This window comes from Larimichthys crocea, chromosome VIII, assembly GCF_000972845.2.
Source record: "Larimichthys crocea isolate SSNF chromosome VIII, L_crocea_2.0, whole genome shotgun sequence".
Classification (NCBI taxonomy): Eukaryota; Metazoa; Chordata; class Actinopteri; family Sciaenidae; genus Larimichthys; species Larimichthys crocea.
In genome coordinates, this window is record NC_040018.1 from 12,344,071 (window position 1) to 12,366,775 (window position 22,705).

Consider the following 22,705-nt stretch of genomic DNA (forward strand, 5'->3'; position numbering starts at 1 on the left):
GTTGCTATAAGTTACTGTGGCAATCTACCGATATGAGACTGCATCAGGGTGACAGCAGAAAGATCTGTGTGGAATTTATTTAAAACTTATGGAAAAGACTGCAGAGAAGCAGATCTTTAGGCATCATATTAAATAACACGGTTAATACAAAAGCATTTTAGGAAATCGTTAGATGAATTTGGAAACAAAAGATGAATATATATACCACGACTGACAGTAGTGAACAAACAATATTTATTGAGTTTTGGACTTCTGGTCTTGTCAATTTTGTCTTAGAAAGAACATGCTAAAGGTTTTTGAATGGTGAGCAACAAAATAATTTAAACAAATTTAACCATGATCAATGTCCAAAATTAGCTCTTATAGTATGCTGTTAGAGTGTCAGTGAGAGGATGGGGGCAGAGACATTGGTGGTTTCTCAATGAGCAGTTTTTCTCATCCTGTGAAGCAATAATGAAAAATGCATGGACCTCTGTGCAGAGTTGAAGGAAACAGCTGCACTGTGCGGCTCTGTCATCTCATTAGATGTATACAGTGCGTGCATTCATAGAAACGGATAAAATAAAGGAAACATATTTCACATTCAGACGAATCAGCAGTTATATGGCTCTTCTCTGTGGGGAGCAAATTCATCAGATTGATATTATAAGTAATGGAAGATTCTTGCTTTCTTTCTGTTTTTCTCTGACATGAGAACCCAGGAAGGAAAGCAGAAATTGTGAGCTCTCAGCAAATGAAACAGTGTAATTAGTATATTGTCAAAGAAATAATTCATTTCACGTGACAAAATCGCGCCTGAGGTTGGTTAATCTCATGCATAATAGTGCTAACATCTTCTTCTTGTCCCATTCTATCAGTGTTAGCTCTATTATTTACTTTACTTTCAAGGTCAGTGTGGTTCTGTGCAGTGCTCATCAGATTAATTTTCTCGCAATCAAATTTCATGCATTGCACCATGCAAATGAAAATTAAACATGCTTTTGTGTGCAGATTGGATTGTCCTCCTCTGTTGCCAGGTGCTACTGCAGTCACACATATAAAACCTGGTGATGCATGCGCATGGAACTATTTTAAAAGAGTGAAGAGGAGTCACAGTGACTGATAAATCCTTCCCTTACCTGAGTGCCAATTTCACTTGTGGCTGACTGAGTTAATGAAATATTCTCCTTTTTTTTTTTGTCCAAATCAAACTTTTAATAGTTTCAGGTCACAATGAATTTATCTGTTTATGTGGAACAAGATTATTTACAGTAGTGAGCATTTAAATGCTATTCAAAGGAACAAATAAATTTAACTTAAATATGGGCATACAGTACAATGAATCAAAACATTTGCATAATCAGAGCAGAGTTCAGCTGCTTCAAAATATGGTTGAGTTTCTCAGTTGTAATAGAAAAAGAAGGCTGTGCACACTTCAAGTGTGCCAATACATATGATATTTAATGATATATATTGATATATTTAATGATATCAAGTCCACTGGATGTTCACTGTACTTGATAATAAATGTCTAGTAACTCAAATCTTTATAAATATTTGCATGTGACGTAAGTGTAGAGCGTTTGTCTGAGTGTTTTTTTATTTCAGCATGTTGCTCAGATTTCCTCAGTGCCGGTTCAGATGGAAAATTTCAAATGTTGCCATTCTTGATGGAATTCAAATTGTCGTCGTTTACCTGGTCATTACATAGAGGCATTGTAAAAATGCCTTGAGTTTTCAATTACTGCATTACAGTAAATAAATATGTTGCTTTAACAGAAAATAAAGGATCCTGTAACCCTCACCATCAGTCTGTTGCAAGAGTGACCAGAGACTCTCCACAATAATGAGCTGTTTGACCTCCACTGGAACAGCTCTGTTTGTGTCATTATCTTTCCGTCTGATGCTTATTCACACACTTGATTACTCTGATTGCAGACATGGAGTGATTTGTTTGTCTGTATGTCTGACAGAGTGGGAGGTAAATACATTCGGATTGCATCTGTGTGGGCCTTTGTTGTCGAAACTAGAGTCGCTAGTGCAGTGATACAGGTAGACTGAATATTCATTGACTGATCTTAGGTGCAGAACTGTACTCGCTTGAAGCTAACAATACACAGCATCCTCCAGTTCAGATTCATATCAAACCTGGGGCTACATGGCCTAACTATAACACATTGACAAGTACAGTCACGTAGCGGCAGGAAACACTAACCTTTTCATTTACTTGTTCATTCGTTTTTCTTCTTATTTCACGTCTTCTTCTTATTTCTCTCTCTCTCTCTTGGTCTTCTTCTTCTCTCATATAAAAAACACCGGTGCCTGGCAATAATAGCCCCGGTAATTCACTTCCATTGTGGCTTTTTTAATTTGTTGTCCTTTTATTTGCAGCAGCGTTTCTTTTTATTTTCAATGTTTTTAAAAAAAAATTTGCAGCGACATTTCTTTTCGTTTGCAGCATTTCTTTTATTTGCACCGGCCACCTTCGGACATGACTATCCACTACCATAACTGACACATTGAGGCTTTTGATGCTCATCAACCGTGATGTCAAACCACCTGTTGACTTAATTTATCATGCACCATTAGGACTTCATGGGAAATGAAAACAGATTTGTGGATTTGGATAATTTCAATGAGTCATAGAGAGAGAAAGATAACACATTGATGTGTAAGAGGTGGAAGTCGTTTGTAATGCATTCTGCTTTTATGTTGTAACCACCAGTCCTACAATTACTCGTCAGCCTTACATAATCAACCAAACTGATTACGCAGATATATACATGCCCCTATATGGGGATTTATCGCTTGGATGTGCATTATTTATACATCTTCAGGCAGTATGCATGGAAAGTTTTCATTGCTTTTAAACATAAACATGTTACTCAGACGCTAATTTAATGTAAAATAAGAGACTTAAAAATCATTAGGTATCTGTGTCATGAGCTGCGCATAGTAAAACAATACAATTTTTTCATTCATCACACATCAGCGGACACCACTCCCCCTCCCCTCGTTCATCCTTTTATCTTCTGCTGCAGCGCACTGTGACCAACTCTTGTGGAGAAAACATCTCATTGGCCTATAATTACGAACCATTGAGGTTTCTCAGCGGCCTCTGAGATGCTCAGCCACACGAGCCGAAGGAACAATCAGAGAATCTGCTGCAGAGGACACAAGAATGCTTGTTAGAGATATAAATCAATATAGATATGTATACATGTATAGCAGCATTTGTCACATTTGTCACATGCTTCTGCAACACTAAGAGGCTTGTGACAGACAAGGCTGTACGCACAGTCTTTTTAATCAAATACTTTCTTTTTATGGGTGAGGAATGCAAGTGAAGTACAGCTACTGTTTGATTGATGATGGTTATAATTGATTTACCAATAGTGACACAGCTTACAGTGAACTTTCAAGAGGGTGATATTGTACATTCTGATCATATAGACAGCAGAGAGGAGGATCATGCAGCAGCAGAGGTTTGAGTTGAGCTAAACTGCGATTACGATGAAGCTGACCAGAGGCGCTGCTCGTAGTGAAACGTATTGGAGAAAAACATGGAGAGGTTGTCCAAGATACTAAACCCAAATTGCTTAGTGTAAAAGTGAATGACAAGAGGCAGTGCTCTGTGTGAAGGAATGTCAATTCAAGTAGAGTCGGTTTATTTATATTGGCCAAAATCATGAATATGCCTCAAACAGCTTTACAGTCTGTACAGCATACGACACCCACCATCATTAGACCCTCTGTGCTTTTCTTGTGACAGACGCTGCCGTCCGTATGTTCACCAGCACGGTTTCTTACGTGTTAAGACAAACAGACACAATGGTGTTTGCTGCAGTATAATCTCTGCTGACATAGTTGAGGAGATCAGCACATGTACATACCTCCAGGCTCCAGACTCTTGTCTTGTAATGCCTAAAAAAAAAAAAAATCTCAGCTGCAAATGCAAATTAACTCTCCGTAATTTTCTGCTAAGAAAACCAGGATGCATCATGAAACCAAATTATAGGTCTCAAGCAGTATAATGTAGTGGGTCAATGAAAGCTTGTTGAAGTCTCCCCACATCTGTTTTCTGCTTCACAAAATGTGAACATTTACTGCTTATGTCTTTTTTATATCGTCATAAATCTCATGTTTTAGTGGTTTAGATAAAACAAGTCATTTGAAGATGTCCATGTAATAAAGATGGAGGTTATCAAACAAGTCAAAAATATGACCAACCAGTTTATTAAATTAAAACTAAATGTATTGAACTTTAAGTTTTATTTTTAACTCAGTTTGCCTGAATGACACTTTAAGACACTCAGTGCTAAAGTAGTGCGCAAGTATCAAAAATATCCATCCATATATTTTCTTCTGTTTATCTGGATGAACTGTTTCTTCTCCTCTGAGGGTCTGAAAACTGAAAATCTGATGATTCGACCACAAAGCTGAGCACACTTCTGAATGACTTAATGTTCAAACATGGTCATGGTTCACTGCCAGTCGTGGCTGGCAAAGAGGTTCAATAAAAGAACACCACTCTGGTTCTGAACAGGCAGCCCGTTCCAATCAATCAACCCTTCCCAGGTTTCTCCATACGCGTTGAAGTCTCTCAGTACCAGTCCCAGGGCACCAACTGAGAATTGCTGGGTATTCTGAGCTGCATAAGCACACAACAGTGACTTATAGTGCCATACCATTTGCCTGTTGCCTGGTTTGTGGAGCCAGACCCTAATGCCATCCTTGTGGGCGGTAGGGCCACAGGACAGTCCACCAGATACTCACAGGTGAGCTCCCCTCTCAGGTCTGGCCCCAATGGCTCCACTTTTACCTTTTTCAGGTGAGGTGCTGCAGCTTCTTCTTGGTCGATTCATAATTTGCCATCGAATAATTTGCCTTGGGAGACCCTACGAGGGGTTAGCGCCCCTGACAACACATGTCCCAAAATCACGACGACACACAAACCCCACAATTGTGTTAAGGCGGGGATTCATTGAAAATATGCACCAAATAAGTGCATACTTACAAGATAAGACTCTTTTGTTACCTTCCCCAAAATACAATCTAATATAATTCCCTAATACTTTTAATCCTCCTCGTACGTTATTGTAAAAATGTGTTCAAAATAGAGTGTACAATAACTGTAAAACACCTTTCATACAAGTGGAATTCATGGAAAACAAGTAGATTGTTTTCCACGAATCATCAGATTTTGTTTTTGTGCATTTTGAGGGAGCAGTCGTAAAAACAGACATGGGGTAGAGTAATTTAAGTGGAAACAAGCCTTATTACCACATGTATTATAGAGAGAGTGGTAAGCCTTCTGTTGCAGTTTTACCAAATAAATTCACTAAAGCAGGTCGGAAAATGTTGTCATTGTATTGTAGCTGACAACTAACAACTAACAGCACCATCCTTCTTTCTTTGCAGCACTTTAGATGATGAGGGCACCAACCTCCGACAGCAAAAACTGGACAGACAGGTAAGACGTGCAGTTCTAAAAACAGAGTAACACACGGGCTTTGTCAGGACTTACAAAGAGTGTGTAGTAGCAAGGTACGATATGTTTACGATATATCGTCAAAAACATTCCCCAGGGTAAGAATATGTCATCCCACAATAAATTCCCATGATGACGTATAGATGTGCACGACACACTCGCAGCCCAACATATTGACAAAGATGGCGGAAGGCGGAGAAGATATGCAGAGCTCTTTCCTTACGCTCCGGCCGCCAATCAGACACTCAGATCGGTCAAACCTCCACAGCCTAAAATATCTCTGAAGCAGAGACTATCCAGGTGGACTCATGGCCTAAACTCTGATAATCTACCTGTGTGTGTGTGTTCTCATTGTTTCTGATTGTTTCACAGCGGTTACATTCAGCAGGTATAGACACGCTCACCACCAGCTCCCCCTACCCTTTATTATTATTTTGGTGATAGATTTATAGTCAAAAAGACTAGGCTGAATTGGTGTTTCTATCATTAATACCAGAAATTATCGGGATAATTTTTTAGTCCATATCGTCCATCCCATATCGGTGTAGTGAGTTTTTTAAATTCCCAGCTGATGAAAACTAAGATACATGCTAATTATACAGGTTAAAAAAAGTGAAAATGAATCTCCATCCTTCTTCCAGAAGTTTATGTTCCATGATCTGTTACTGTATATTAACGATATTCCTTTGCATTTTTATGTAAATTTAGATGATTTTGGTCAGTTCCAGGTTTTAAAGAAGTTTCTAGAGGTAGCCCACACAGCAAGTAATTACTTACATTTAATTACATTACATTTTTATAAAACAGTTTTAGCAGCCAGATGCATGCAATAGGGTAAAATTGTTATGTTGTTATATTATACCAAGCATCTGCACTCATGCCTAACCTAAATGATCAGATTTATCCTCACTGATGGACATCATCATGGCGTTTTTAAAAAATCTACTCTTGCAAAATCACAATGTAGAGATACAGGAAAAGGATTTTTTTTTCTGTTTTCACAGTTTGTTGTCAGCAACACTAAAGCCGGACAAGACAAACATGCCCCGGCTGCAGTTCAACCATTTTTAGTTCTTTCTTTGCGTATGGAAAACTGCTTTCTCTGATGTCAGCCTATTTATCTAAAGTGAACAATGCGTATAAAGTGGAGTTCTCTAATGTGCATCATGTTCTGTTCTGTAGTCAGATCAAATGCTCCTGCAGTCTTTTCCTATTTAATCAATAGGAAGCCTTCCAGGTGGTCTATTTGACATGCAAGCGGGCTGCTTTTCATCTGTGCTCACTTAACCTAGCTTTAGGCATGTAAACATCATAAAACAAGTTATTATTGATTGATAGCTTCATAGATTGCAGTCAGAGACTCACGCAGGGTTTATAGAAACAGTGTGACGTAAAAACTAAACATGTTTTTATTGGTTATTTTTCTCGTTGTGTATAACTACTGACATCTATTCGCCAAAGAAACAGAGAGAGGTTTGCTGTTTATTTAAAACCTTTTACACCAAAGTTTATGTTAAGTGTCTGACCCACACATCAAAGCTATAACCATTAAGACCATGCGCTGTGTAAATCCACCTACTGTTATGGGATGTGAGCTTTACATGGGATACTGTAGAGCTCCAATGCTCTGCAGCTTGAATTCTCCACTAATAGAAACTTTGAATATTTGATGAGCTCTGGTTTGAAGACATGCATATATAGCTGACAGTTAGTCCAGACGAATGGCTATATCCAGCCTCAGGTCAGAGCGCCACATCCTTAAACATCTTCAGATTTAGCAGACGATGTGTTATTGCCACTTGCTTTTAGTGAACACTGTAGGAAGATAACTTACAAGAAAATCTGTGTTGCCTAATAAGTGATTATCACAAAGGAGTTGAAACAGGAAACTGTTTTATATTCTGTCTGAGAAGTTGTTCATAAGAAGTAGAGAGTAAAGCTTTGAAGATTATGTTCAGTAAATCTACTGAACATAATTGAGATGATCCTAAATAATTACCAGATAAATGATTACATAATCAAAACGCCACAGAAATACAGAGGGTATTCTTGAAAGCAGCAATTGCTGTTTACCTCAGAGACACTGTTTTAACTTAATTTATTTTTTATAATGATCCATAATAGGATAATGTAATACTGAAACTGTGCCTCCACGATAGCGGGCGCTCCTCGAACAGAAGCAGAAGAAGAAGAGGCAGGAGCCTCTGATGGTCCAGTCTAATGTGGACGGGAGGTCCCGAACTCGTCGGACCAAACAGAGTGAGGAACAGGCTCCGCTGGTGGAATCCTACCTCAGCAGTAACAGCAGCACCATCTACCACGGTACATGAGACCGGCTCTCTTCTGTAGTGGTTCTGTAGATTTAGAAAGCTCAAACAGAGCAAAAGACAACACTCAAACAGCATCTTATTTACTCAAAGTATTTGCTCTTGGGCTAAAAGAAATTTTATTCTTATGCAGTCTTGTTTCTTTTCCTAATTGGAACTGGTACTACAAGTAGCATAAAACTGAAACTGAAATTAGTTGAATAATTAAAAAAAAAGAATGACAAAACTGCTGCTAATGTTACCATTTTAAATTAGAAGATGATGTAGAAACAGTACAACATACTGTACCATGTATTGCAGGAGCTTACACTGTTGTTGCATCTATCCACTCGAGAACAGAAGTGGTTTTAGGCCTGGGGTTGATGAAGTCTCTTATCTACGCACAGAGACCAGAGCGGCCATCTAATCCCCTGTTCTGAGGGCCAGTTTCTGGGCTCCAGGCCATGAACTGTCACATTTCATGCAGAGAGAAGAGAAAATATATTGACAAAATGTTACTCTGTAGCAGGATAATAATCTGATGGAAAAAATGGTAATCATAAGCTTGTCAAACCTCCACCCCCAATTTCGCCATTTATGATGTTACCAGAGACTTTGTAAGAATTTGTTTGTCCTATCAAAAGAACACTGCTCTTTATTAAGTCATTTATTACCTACTAAACACATCGTTTCATTTTTTGTCAGCTTAAATTGTGCCCAACACTTTTTCTCTTCTTTTCTGTCCATCTGTACTACTAAACCTGCATGTGCTTGTTTGCCCTCTCCATCCCTGTGTTAAGTGCAAGAAGCTGAACAGGAGGAGGTAAAGGTGATAGCGGACGCACAGCCGCCTCGCTCAGGCAAAAAGGGCAAAGCATCGGCCAGCTCCACTCCGCAGACAGGCAGCGACAAGAAGGAGAGGAAGGGGAAGCACAAAGGTCAGCTTGCCAGTATTAAGACGAATGGGTGGACAGACAGTGTGAAGAAAAGATAGAGCTAAGGTGAATGGACAGGCTGCAACAAAGATTCACAGATTGACTTATAGAGGTAAAATGAGGTAAAAGACAAAATAGACAGGAGATTAATGAGGATGTTCTTTTAAACATATTGTTCCAGGTCTTTGCATGTTCATGTTTAAACACTGAAAACAGCTGATTTCAGTCATAAAAGAGATCCACAGTGTGAAAGAGAACTGTCTTGTCGAGCCCTCCTTACAATCCTCACATGATGGTTCACTTACTGATTTTTCAAGCCACATCTGGTAAGCTGCCCCTCATAGTCACCGCTGTGGTGCCATGCTTGTCAGAGCTCAACTCTCCGTGATGATGAATAGCAGTGCTGTCAGACTGCCGACACACCATAAGTAAAGATATAAATTAGTCTTGAGATGGAAGAAGGAAAACTGAGTACTGAAATGGTGCATTCAAATTGCATCAACAATGCCTCTTTGCTTTTACGGTTTTTCAACATTGACAGTATTTTACTGCAGACTGAACACTTTGCAGTGTGATAGTTAAACAGAGCACAACAGAACCATTACAGAACAATACGCACCTGATTCACAAAGCAAACACCGTCTGTGTAATATATAGCAGATGCTCATCTTAAGAATAACTGTCCCAGAAAAAAAAAATGGAAAAAAAGGTAATGGGATTCCACTTGGGTAAAAAATTAATCAGGCCAGTAGCGTCAAACTCACCACTGATAGACCTGTCTCACTTCCTTTCTGTCTCCCTCTCATTCTATTTAGCATACGCAAACAATTTCAGGAGAGCTATTGTACCAAGCCTATAGAATAGATGAATACAGATTGTTGATGTTGTTATTAAGCCTGCTCCATAAATAAAATATCTACATCTGAAAGCTCCAACACAAGAATGGTTAAACACTATTTAATGGGATTCAAAACAAAACCTGTACAGAACAAGTACAGACTGGCGTCAGACAGTACATGCACACCATTGTTGTTTATACATGTATAGATTAATATCGACTAACGTGTCAGTACATGCCAAAAAGTTACAATTTCTCTTAGCAACTGTGCATGATAGCAACACTGCAGCAAATCTAGAATGCCCCTTATATAAAACGATGAACGCTTCATTTAAAGCAGTCCTGTGAAATGTCTATTTGCAGTGTCTGTTTTTACTTCATACTTCTACTGTCTGAGGAAAAGGACAGAGAGCGGACAAGGACAAGAAGAGAAGAGCTTTTCAGTTGTTTTGGAACTGTAGTGAACAGTCTTTGAATGCTTGGAGCAGCACAGGCATAATGTTCTTCCCTCTAACACATCAGAAGCAAATGAAATAGTGAAGATAGTTATCAAAACAATTCATTAGAACATAAGAACAGAGCACAAAACACCCACATATCCATCAAAGCAGAGATGGTATCCGATTTACTCAGGCAAGTGTGGACTACATTCCTAATTTGTTGTTATGTTTTGAAGACCCATTTACTGTGTGTTAACTCGAGTTACTGATTCATGAACAGTAGTGCAGCTGTACTCTGATGGAGTTTTCTCTTGTGGCTCAGCAGCGATCGATGGCCTGGCTTCCCAGCAGGATGATGGTCAGATCCAGATCCTGACAGTGGGTCATAACACCACAGAGGAGGGCGAGGCAGAGCCCGTCATGAGCTGCACTCAGTCGCAGAGTAAACAGGACCTGCGCGTCACCATGCTCAAGAAAGGTACCGTCGGCTTTCAAGAATAATTCTCTCACTGCATCTGCAATATCACGATCATGAGTTCATATTTACACCCACGGCATTCTGGGCCGCGGCTGTGGTGTTCTGGTAGGAGGGTGAAACACACTGAATCATGTTAGAATGGGCAACTGCAAATAGAAATGCCATTTTAAGGCCCAGTGTATGAATGATATCATTCAGTCACTGTATGAAGCTGACATATTTTTCTGCCACTATAATGTTTTTGCTATAAACATGGATTACTATATAACCATGGATTACTTCATATAACAATGTTTACTTACTTACTACTTACAATATTTTGGACACATACTGTAAATCATCATTTTTATACCTTTACTGTATAAAATGCACAGGGTGCCCTTGTAGCTCCCCTGGTACAGTGTACCCTATGTGCTTATGCTGAGTCCTTACTGCAGTGACCGATGTCCGGTTACAGCCTGCCTTTGTTGCATGTCATCCTCTGTCTCCATCTACCCCCGTCATCAGTGTATTGTGACATTTTTAGCAAAAATGTTTTTCGAAGCAGTATGGGAATTTTTGAGGACAGTACATACATACAGTATGTTGTACTCCACACTTTGGGACACTCTGATATAATAGGGGTTATGGAGGATAGCTACAGTTCACTAGGGAGCAAATAGAAAATGATTTCAGACACAGTTTTTAGAAATAGAGACTTTGGAAATAAATTATGAGGTTGTGCTCCTAAATTTTTCAACAACCATATTCCTTGTTGTGCAGAGCTGTAATTACCGAGAGATGAGTTTGTTCCTGTCCGCATTTCCAAAGATGTTAAAACACCTCAAGTGAATGAGCTTGAAATTTAGTGTTCAGTGATATCTAACCGTTAATGAAGTGGGAATATGTTCCTGTTAGAGGCTACATTTATTGCAGCATTTCATGATAAAAATTAACAAGAAAAAAAAAGTGACACCTCTTGTTTTTTGTTTTTCTTGTCTGACAAGGTATGTCCAGCAGTATGAATTTTGATGAAGAAGAGGACGATGAAGATGAAATTAGCTCCAGTTCCTCACAGCTCAACAGCAACACGAGACCAGGCTCCGCCACGAGCAAGAAGTCATGCAAGGTGAAAATGAAGTTCACAGCACATGTTTGCACTCTTTGCATCATGTGTTTTTATTTTACCCAGCAACCATTGCATTTTAACACTGAATAGCAAGCAGGGAATAAATGTAGACTCAATTTTGTCGCTCAGCTGGACTCTATTTTAAAACTCCATGGCTGAAAGTAGAGTAATAAATCTTGCAAATCAAATGCAGTTGTACAGGCAATATTGGAATTATTTTGGGCTTTTGCTATTTCTGGCCTGCGATTTCTTTACACAGATGTCACCTTAAAGTAACTTTGCTGTGCATGTTACAGTGCGGATGATATTGTACGCAGGTGGTGGAACAATAATCTCACACAGACATGTTATGTGCCTCTGGGAGTTTGAAAGGAAACCAATTATTCAGTTAGAAGATACACACCTGAGGCAGAGAGCCTTGCATGAAAGCCCAGGTGGACCATTGTAAGCATTAATGGTTTGTAACAATCAAGCATAAGATTAAGTGTTTATCAGCAGTCAGCAAGCTGTTATTTTGCACTTTTCTTACTTCTGATCACTTGAAGTCGGCATGCTTTGGGTCCGCTTGATGCTAATCCTGTTAAAGTTTAAGGTCACATATTTAATTTAGGTTTTGTTTTCCTCCATTTCAGGTGTAATAATGGATGACCCAGGTCAGATAACAATGAAACCCACTTTAAAACAGCCTCTTTGCTTTGTTATTATGATAACCATCATTTCTCTATCTAATTCTGCTCTAATCTTTCTAGTCTTTCATCTCTATACCAGGTCCTTATTTTAGCCACAGTGTGCTCATTCTCAGTCCCAGTGGGCGATTTGATCTTCAGGCTCATTACTCCATTCTAATGAAAGTCGACTCTACTGCATCACTCACCGGTCCAACATCTCATGAGGGGTCTTGCCCTGTGTGGGCTGTTTTTCACCCACAGGAGGTAGCGTCAGCACCGACTCCACCAGTCAATGAGCCTGTCATCGATGTAGATGACCTTGAAGAGTTTTCTCTGCGACCCGCACCACAGGGGGTCAGAGTGAAGTGCAGAATCACCAGGGACAAAAAGGGCATGGACAGAGGCATGTATCCCACCTACTACCTTCACCTGGAGAGAGAGGACGGCAAGAAGGTGAGATGGGTCAGCGAACAGAAATGTTGTCACTGTAAACAACAGACTTCATCAACCCAAACACTTAAGTATAGTACATTAAACATTGTGAAACTAAATAAGTTGCACAGTTTATGCAAGACTAACAGACATTTAATGTTGTGTATCAAGAATTGAATAAAAAGTTTCATAAAGACGTATAGGTTTTTTCGTGTGCTCAACACTGTGTGTATGACATAAAATATTTTGAATGGATTGTTTTGTAGTTTCAAGTGAATAGGTTGATTGCCCTTAAGGATGCTGGTGTAGTTCATATTTTCTAATCTGGTTTCCGGCTTGGCTTGTCACAGGTGTTTCTGTTAGCTGGCAGGAAGAGGAAAAAGAGTAAAACATCCAATTACCTCATATCTATCGATCCCACTGATCTGTCCCGAGGTGGAGAGAGCTTCATTGGGAAACTGAGGTAAGTCTGCAGTGGCTTTGCTGCGTGACAGATTTTGGCAGCCTGCACCAGAAATGAAATACACTGAGTTTTTATGAAATCATGTTTTTTTTCTTCAAGTTCCTTTATTTAACTTTTGTACTTCTGTCATCGCTATCTAAATCTTCCTTCAAATGTTGAACCCTGTACTTTTATTTCAGGTCTTGTGTTGAGTGTTGATACAAATTTCTATCAATATTAAATGACATCTTTTTCTGACAACTTTGCTAACAGCCAAACATCAAGCAAGTGCAACAACACAAAACAAAGCAGCCAGCTAATGTTACAACAAGAAGCCCAGGGAGGCATCTGTCTGTCTTCAGCCTTTTATTTCACAAAGCTCTCACCAACGACTAAAAGTCAGTCCCTTTTGCCCTGCAGCCTTTTGTTAGATCATTCTCTCTTTTTCTCTTCTTAGTTTGCTTTGTCAACATACTCTTCTGTCTCTTCACTTTTGCCATGCCCTGCCTCTGTTAAGCCTGGTTACATAGCCCGCTCGCCTGGCTCTAATTCTTTTGCCCATTCCGGTGTCACTGCCTGTCAGCAATTCCCAATGCCCAAGGCCTGAAAACCTCTTCCCCCAGGTGCCCTGACTCACAGTCTGGGCAGCAGTACAGTAGCTACAGCTCACAGCACTTTGCTTTACTGTCCGTCAGGAAACTCTGTAAATCACCAAGAGCTGATGTAGAGTAACTGGAGGACACCAGCGGGAAAGCAGAAAACAGTTTCTCCATAAAATAGGATCCAGCTCCACCAAAAATAAGTGAAATAGTCTGTGGTGTGTTAGTGTCATAAATGTGCCCTATATATACGTATATATACGTATATATACGTGTATATATAATACATATCTATATATATATATATGGGAGAAGAGACATACAGGGCACAGAATGAGGATGATACCTGATTACAAGTCAATGTAGCATCATAATCATTTAAATGGATATTTAATTTAACTGAAATACAATTCCATATATAAATAATTCAGATACATTTGGAATCAAGCAACATAACTTCATTTACATATTGAGCCTACAAAACATCACGTTCACAATACCATGCATACTATAATTACTAAGGTATGAATCAGGATCAGCAAAACTGCTAATTTATGAATACTTGAGCAGCAGACCAGGTTACTCAGACAGCACCTTCATATTTATGTTTGCTAATGTATGCTAATATTTAGAATGTCCTTAACCTCAGTAATTAAAATATAGAATTTGTTATATTATTGCATGAATCTGTAATTCACCACTCAGTTTTTACAACTCAATGTTACATATATTCCGCATTTATGCCCATTAGGTGTAGGAGCCAGTAAGGCCACAATAAGATTTGTAGGAAGTGAGTAGTGACATAATCTTTAAAGACAGCTTCACGGCTGCGATAGTGGCTCCATGGAAACTCTTGGGGAGTTTAATCAAATATGGCTCTGTGCAGCCTTTAATCTTCAGAGCAGGCCTGACCATTGGTCGATGCACTGCTCAAACATTTGCAATCACAGTCTCACTTGATTGATGAAGATCTAAATTTAAATGAACAGTGACCTTTCATCTAGTGCTTCTCAAGAGTCCCCCTCAAGGACAAAAATGCAGTTTTGTCAGCTGTTTAAAGCTTTGAAAAAACATCACGATACCAAACTGCTTACCTACGATGTACTCGTACATCATACAGTGAAACCACTAGAGGATATCGTTCGGGTTACTGCACTGTTATGGGTTTTATTGTAGCCTTAATATGAGCATAACTGTGAAATAAAGAGCAAAATAAAACAAATAATTATTTCTTATCAGGAAGAATAGTAGCACAACATGCACTATAAAGAACGTGATGCATTATGTGAGGAAGCATATGTTCAACTAATAAGCCCACATTTACTACATGAAATTATTTACACACATAAAGACCCTGATAATATCTGTGCATAAAGCCAACCAGATAGTGCCATGTTGATTTAGGAAGTACCATAGCGATGCTATTATTATAATCATACATAGATTAGCACAGCTACAGTTTAAAATATGCTCATTGGACTGAAATGGAATTTTATGGTTTAAAACCTCCTCCCCCTCACCACATGTACTCAGAAACAAAGACAGAAAAATATGGAAACAAACAAAAGATCTAATTGTAAAACATGAAAAAGATATGGTATGATGCAGAAATAAACAAACAAACAAACAACACATTTATTATCACGATATAGTCTAATATGTGGTAATCAGTTCTGTTTACCAGAACAAGCAGGTGCAACACTTAAATTATGGGACTGGCACAGACTTAAAATGATCCAAGACCTTTATTTGACAGATTCAGGATAATGATGTCTTTGGAGAAGTTCAGTCTCAAAAAAATAAAATTAAAATAAATCAAAATAACGCACTTATTAGACCCTCACACTCACCTTTGGAAAAAATATGATAAAAGACAGTTACATATGATGAAATATATCATATCAGAGTTTTACGATTCCACTGTATAAACCGAATGCCTCGAAGGAATTGCAATTCTAAATTTCAGCTTAAGATTGAGAAGCAGTTTGTGCCAATGCTCATATCAAGTCTATAAATACACATTTATATACAGTAAATGGTTAATGTGGACTAATGTGACACTGGTGGAATTGAAGTGTAACTTCAGTATTTTTAAATCTGGGCCTTGCATTGTAGCCTGTTTTGCAGCTGCAGGATGCAGCGCCCTCACCCAGTACCAGAGCAAATCCAAAGGTTGTTGACCCTATTAGTCACTTTGACACAAAAACATGGGACAATAAGGTTACCCTTTAAAAGAATATAATAGTAAAAACACATGTTATGCACAATGGAAACTAGAGGAATATTGTTTCACTGTACTTGGAAATGCAGGAAGATTAAAACTCTTCTGGGAAGAGAGTTTTTTATTATTTCAAAACAAGGTTTACTGGACCCCAAATCTTTTTCTGAAACACAATTATAATAATAAAAAGAAGAGCATTTATAGACCTCAGCTTGCTCTACGCTAAAAATAAAAAAATGAAAGAATTTTCCCCAGTATTAGAAATCTTAAGTCAAGAATTTATGGTAAACAGATCGGTAGAACATTTCCTTCATTTCCAGTAGATCCATGAATGCAGTTTCACAACACTACACTTCCTGTTTACATAGTAAATGGTCATCAACAAGCTGTTGTTCTCGGATAAGACGTCACTAAAAGGCAAAAAAGCCACAGGCCACTTGCCTCTCTCAGTGGTGCCATGAGTCACTGTCAGGATCTGGCCATCCTCCTACTGGAAAGCCATGCCATCAATCCCTGCAATAACAATCTCCATCAGAGCACAGCAACTACATTACTGTTCAACAATAGGAGTGAGCTGAAGGGGTGGGGTATTTATTTTTTTTTAATTGATTTATGGATTACAGATTGGCAGTAAAGGAAACATTTTACAAGATGCAACATGCTGTGCATGCATGCATCACAGCACAAACTGGGAATATTGTATTGCTTTGCAAATGTCAAAGGCATTTCACAAGTTAATCACAAGTTGGGTAATCTTACTGTTTATTTGTAGTTATACTATAGCATTTTATGTTTCTACCTGGATCATGACATTGTAGTATATTTCACCATCATATAGTAATATCTGGATGGATTAGTCATTAGAGACACACTGGGAATGTTCTTGTTTTTCTCAACCATGCCAATAGACACACACACACACAACATCAGACCACTTCAGTCTGTTTTTATGCTTTCTTTGCAGGTCTAACCTCATGGGAACCAAGTTCACTGTATACGATAGTGGTCTGAACCCTCTGAAGAGCACTACCAGCCTCGAAGCTAGCAACCTGCGCCAAGAGCTAGCAGCCATTTGCTATGTGAGTTGATCAAAACGCTCCTTAACCTTCAGCTCTAATTCTTTTTAGATTTAATTTATGTTAGGGCAAGAGTTGAGCAGCGAGTTGGTAATAAGATTCATGATAATTCAGTGAGACTACATACACAGAGATACAATGCTTGACAACCTACTTAACATGGAATGACTTAGTATCACAGGTCTAAAAGAATAAGCAGAAGAAGACCTATGATATATGTCATTTTATTTACTGTGAAAACACAGCATCCAGGTTAATGTGTCTGGTGGCCTTTGAAATGAAATAAAGAATACAACATACAACAAACTGAGGACTCAGGGCATTCTCATAATCAGGTGGATATCAAGTTATCGTCTATGCATGTATAAAATCAGATGATTATTTATGGAGGACAGTGGCTTTAAGTTTCATTGCAGGCAGCCTTCAATAGACCATAATGCAGTGTGTGATTCTAAAAATGTGTATTTAATGCAGTTTTAATACATTTGTACATCACTGATATTTAATATAATAACATACTATAATATGCTGTTAAAGATTTTTAGGGTTTGTCATCTTTTGAATTTAGGAAACCAATGTCTTAGGATTCAAAGGACCTCGCAAAATGAGCGTCATCATTCCTGGAATGAACATGGACCATGAAAGAGTGTCTATTCGTCCACGTAACGTATGTGTTACCTAAATTTTCAAAAGCCACACCTGTTCTAACTGATTTAACCTCTTCTTATACTTGATCTGCTGTGCATGATGTCCTTGTCCGAATTCTCCTTCATTGCAGGACCACGAGTCACTGCTGGCCAGGTGGCAGAACAAGAACACAGAGAGCGTGATTGAACTGCACAACAAGACCCCTGTTTGGAACGACGACACACAATCCTATGTGCTCAACTTCCACGGCAGAGTCACTCAGGCGTCCGTCAAGAATTTCCAAATTATTCATGACAATGACCGTGAGTCCCTCTAAACTGTTTAACATTAAATATGAAGTCACAAAGTGCAATTTTGTGTATAAATATTTGTTAATATGAATTCTCCTCAAAGGTCCAAAGTTCCTTCAACATACAGAAAAAAAATCCTAGAAATAACTACAAGTCATGATACAAATCGCTTTTAAAGCAGCAGTTTTCCAGTCCCGGTGTGCATGCAGAAAGCTGATATCAGAAAATGAGGTGCATGAATATATAAAGACTTCTTTGAGGCGAATAAAAACTAAAATGGCACAATGTGTAAGGCAGAATTTTTCCCTCAGCGGAGATCCTGTTTTTTTTCTGGATCATGTTTATTATCTAGGTCCTTATCAGAGTCTGCCACAGACGTCGGATAAGATCCAAGATCTTTTGTACATTTTGTACATTTTCCATTTGTTTTTCATAATGTCACACTTTAGTCATTGGAAGTTTCTCTGAATGAGCAGACAGCCAATCACATGACATGATGTCTGCTAATATTTAGCTGTAATTTTAAAAATGTATTAGGCTATTATTTGCTACATGGCATTTTTGTCTCTTTTGGAGAGCAGGAAGAAAACAAGGGCAGACAGAGAGAGAGAGGGATGTGATGCAAGAAATGTTAGAACATGAATCAAAATGTTTTTGACCAACATTTGATTGGATTATTGAACATCTTCTTGATTATATTATACAAAGTTCACACCAGTGTGAGCATCAATGCAAATTCCATCAAAATAAAGTGACACCACTCTTCTCCAGTATAGTCTTTTCACTAAATGTTTAATCAAGGTGAATTGAAGCATAGTATACTAGAGGATTTGTGTGACCTATTTTTTTCTTTTTTCTTTTTTTAGAAAGGAGTCAGATGCCATCTTTAATTTCAAGCAAGCTGCCTGTAGTTATTCATTATGGATGAATTATTTGTTTTAAATATTGAATGCTTTCAGTCTCAGTAATCAAGGTCTCTATAACATCATTTCAGAGCAGGTTGTGCAAAATATGTTTCTTGGTTCTTCTCCTCTGCAGCTGACTACATTGTGATGCAGTTTGGCCGCGTGGCAGAGGATGTCTTCACCATGGACTATAACTACCCAATGTGTGCCCTCCAAGCCTTTGCTATTGCGCTTTCCAGCTTCGACAGCAAGTTAGCCTGTGAATAGATCCCAGCCTCGAGTTCAGTGGAGAACTGGTCCATCTGTCCTCTTAACAAGGGCTGTTAACGTATCACTGGTTTGAGCTCTCCAACTCAACCGGTACTGTACCTTGGAAGTCCTCCATATCCCAAAATGCTTTATGGGCCTCAAGTATTGTGTGTATGTGCGTGGGGGGGGGGGGCTGTGGGGGGCCTTGGGATGGTCTCGGTCAGTGGAAGAAAACAAGCACAAAGAGTAATCCACTTTCAAAAATCAAATTCAATTTGTTTTGATAACTATAGTCATTTTGTACTATACTGGCATTATAAAAACAAACACTGTTCCTTTATGTAGTAGTTAGAGAAATTTAACGTTTCTTTATCTGTAAATTATAACTAACATCTGTAAGTTTATGTAATCTGCCACACAAAAAAACACAATGTCACACACTTCCTAAAGCATGAATACTGCTTATGTAGCTACTGAATTTAAAAATAACGTGCACGTCACCACAATATATTTATTTTGTTATTTATGTATTTATTACATCTTAATTTTGTTTTCTGTTATCATTCGCGACAATTTTAGCAGTATTGGCTCCATGGAGCTGCAAGCACATGAATTAGCAACACAAGAAAGAATATCTCTATTATCCACACAAAACAATTAGTGACTTTGGACATGAACAGGGCAAAGGCATGTTACACTGTGCTGTGTACCATACCTGTATACAATATCGTGTCAACAGTGTCATGTATGTGAATGTATAGGATGATGGTGCACTTTACTTTGAAGTCTGTAGTGGAAGAGATATAGCTGTACATACTTTATTGTGCCTTTGAAGACTAATTCCAGTGTTGCGCGTTGGCCATAAAATGAGCTGAGCTTGAATTGGTCTTTGCTATTCTTGCTGTCTTCACATCTCTGTAGCTACTTTGAATTCAGTCGCCTAATGCTGAGTTCAGTTAGAGTGATTAAATAGCTTGAGTTGCAAAATCTCCAGAAGATAATAATCCAAAGTGCACATCACTGGACATTTCAGTAACTGTCCAGATATATTTAAATTACATTTGGAGGTGAATCTATTTTGATTGTCCTGTGAATCAGGCAGCAGATTTAATATCCGAGGCACTCAGGCTTAAGGTTGTGCTCATATTTTCTGATGTGTCCTACCTGGATAAAATCAACTCAACACAGATTGACTTACTGCCAACAAACACACAATAACAGTGTGAATCTGCCACAGCTTCAACACTTGCATATTTCATCTCTTGCTCTTTACATCTTTGATTCATTTTTTGCTCCACTGAGGTGGAGTTTGATACATTCCTCATCTGACTGGCTGTAAGTTTCTATATCACGTGGTTTATTGCTGTTCACATTTTTACTCAAAATATTATTCCTCTTGCTCCTGATGGAGCGGTATCCTTTCTCAAATATATAATAGTATTTTGTATTTTATGACCTTTCAAAAAAAAAAAAATGCTGAATGAAGGCAAAGAACAATCTGATACCGCTATTGTTACTGTGGGATATGAGGAAATCTTTATCAAATGTGCTATTCTTGTACTCAATTGTGTTCTAACTATTTTAAATTTCTATTTTAAAATTGTTGATACTCTTGCTGTAAAGTCTGCTGTTCATACATGTGTCCAGGAACCAAAGGTTCTCTCACTTTCTGTTTTTAGTGCTCTCGTTGTAATGTACAGTAAATGGTGTACAGTTTACTGTGGTGGTATAGACACAGTCCTTTGATCATGGAAAAAAATAATAAAACTTCAGTAAGTCAAAATATGCTTTTGTTTCTCTCTTTTGAATTTGCAGTCTTTCAAGGGAATATTGAACATACCATCTCTTCTCACTAATAAAGTTCAGTCCCAGAAAATTGTCACCTTGCTCCGAGCCATACTTGTTCCTAATTAGGTCCTAATTCTGAAATCTAGTGGCCAGATGTATCAATTAATTTGATCGTATCCTGTTGCTTGTTAATACATTGAAGACGATGATGATGCATGAAAGAAGTAGAAGAACATACAATACACAGAGAAACTTGTTTTGAAGTGATGCTTTTTTTAATGTGGAGGTCTTGTATTTTATTTACAACAACATGAACAAAAAAGGTTGACTTACTATTAAAATACAATAGTTAACCGTCTTGCCTACCACCTTGCCTAGTAACTAATACTTGAGGAGTGGCAGTTTAGTACTACACTTATAGAGATGGATCATAATCAATCATTAGAAACAAACAAATCTTATTCTGACTGGTCAATTGCATTTCACATTATTTTTTTGTGCCTTTTTTTTATTTTTCTCATGTTTTATGCTTTGTCTTTATAATCAGAACCAGACCTCTGACCATGGAGGTCCTGCTTGATCTCATCATTACATCCACTCATCAATTGCTCTACTCCTCTGACACTGAGATTCAGATTCACTAAGACTCAGCTGTATGGATATCACCTTCCTTATGTCTATCCTTGATCATCTACAACTGACAAAAAAAACAACTATGTTTTTCTACATCTGAATGTGTTTTACACCCTGCTCATGTAAAAATACCAAAGATGTCTGAAGGAATTTGTAACAGCTGTAACCCTAAACCTTTAAACTAAAAAGTGCTTTATACTGTGTGGCAGGATATACAGTTTATAGTTCGAAATTATCTTAAAATGGCAATGTAATCTTTCTTACAGATGTCAGAAAAAATAAAGGATCTAAATGAAGTAATTCATGGTGGCTAATGATGTTAGCTGCAAGAACCCAGAGGGGTTGAGATTTTTTTTTTTTTTTGAATATTAAACTATGCAGGAAACTGTCTAGTAAAGAAACAAAGCAACATCACCTTCCAAATTCTATTAGTAAATGCTAAATTGACTTGTATTCATACAACACCTTTCCGATCCACTACATACGCTGATGGCAGAGGCTGCCATGCAAGGTGCCAGCTGCTAATCAGAAAGCAACTAATCATTCACACACACTCACACACTGATGGCACAGCTTTCGGGAGCAATAGAGTTCAGTATCCTGCCTCTTAGACATGTGGACTGGAGGGAGCCAGCGATCAAACTGCCCTGCCTCACCAAATCTTTGAATTAGCCACAGCTGGCCATATTGATGGATTGAGACTGGTCTGTCTGTTATAATGTTAGAATTACTTTTAGCCCAACAACAGTAATATTTTATTTTTGCATTAATATTATAGATTATAGAAATATTTAATTGTCAGCCAGTTTCCTGACTTCTGCTGTCTGTGCTGGGTCTGCTGCTCCTAAACATAATGGATCAAGTCCAGAAGACTGATTTCCCTACAGTGTTTAATAAAGTGTAAGATAATGGCTCGAGGCAGGAATGAGAAAAGCAGCTAATGACTTAATGTTGGCACGACACCTGGAGTCAAGGTAGTGCTGCTGTGGTAGCTGAGAACTATTTTAAAACATCCATCCCATTTTACCGCACTGATTTGTATTTTTTATCTTTATCCTCATGCTCACATATTTGCACTGCTGGCACGACTCTGTTCAACTACCAATTTTCAAAAACCATCTCCACCATAGCCTCCACCTGCTTTGCTTCTACTGTCTTTGTATGCCCCTGGAGAGTTTT

General features: G+C 38.3%; 1 protein-coding gene across 3 annotated transcripts in view; it reads left to right on the forward strand.

The window, feature by feature from the left end:
* tub (TUB bipartite transcription factor) overlaps positions 1–19,289 on the forward strand; it is a 43,687-nt gene extending 24,398 nt beyond the window's left edge. For 2 of the 3 annotated variants that reach the window (XM_019272563.2, XM_019272566.2), the window contains exons 2-12: positions 5,401–5,452; positions 7,630–7,792; positions 8,577–8,714; positions 10,312–10,467; positions 11,454–11,575; positions 12,505–12,696; positions 13,026–13,138; positions 16,902–17,016; positions 17,582–17,680; positions 17,792–17,963; positions 18,990–19,289. In XM_019272563.2, the coding sequence (XP_019128108.2) occupies positions 5,401–5,452; positions 7,630–7,792; positions 8,577–8,714; positions 10,312–10,467; positions 11,454–11,575; positions 12,505–12,696; positions 13,026–13,138; positions 16,902–17,016; positions 17,582–17,680; positions 17,792–17,963; positions 18,990–19,123 (1,456 nt within the window). In that variant the 3' untranslated portion in view covers positions 19,124–19,289. The remainder of the gene's footprint in view (positions 1–5,400; positions 5,453–7,629; positions 7,793–8,576; positions 8,715–10,311; positions 10,468–11,453; positions 11,576–12,504; positions 12,697–13,025; positions 13,139–16,901; positions 17,017–17,581; positions 17,681–17,791; positions 17,964–18,989) is intronic. The other variant, XM_019272565.2, reaches the window with a different exon arrangement.
* Positions 19,290–22,705: the final 3,416 nt, after the last annotated feature.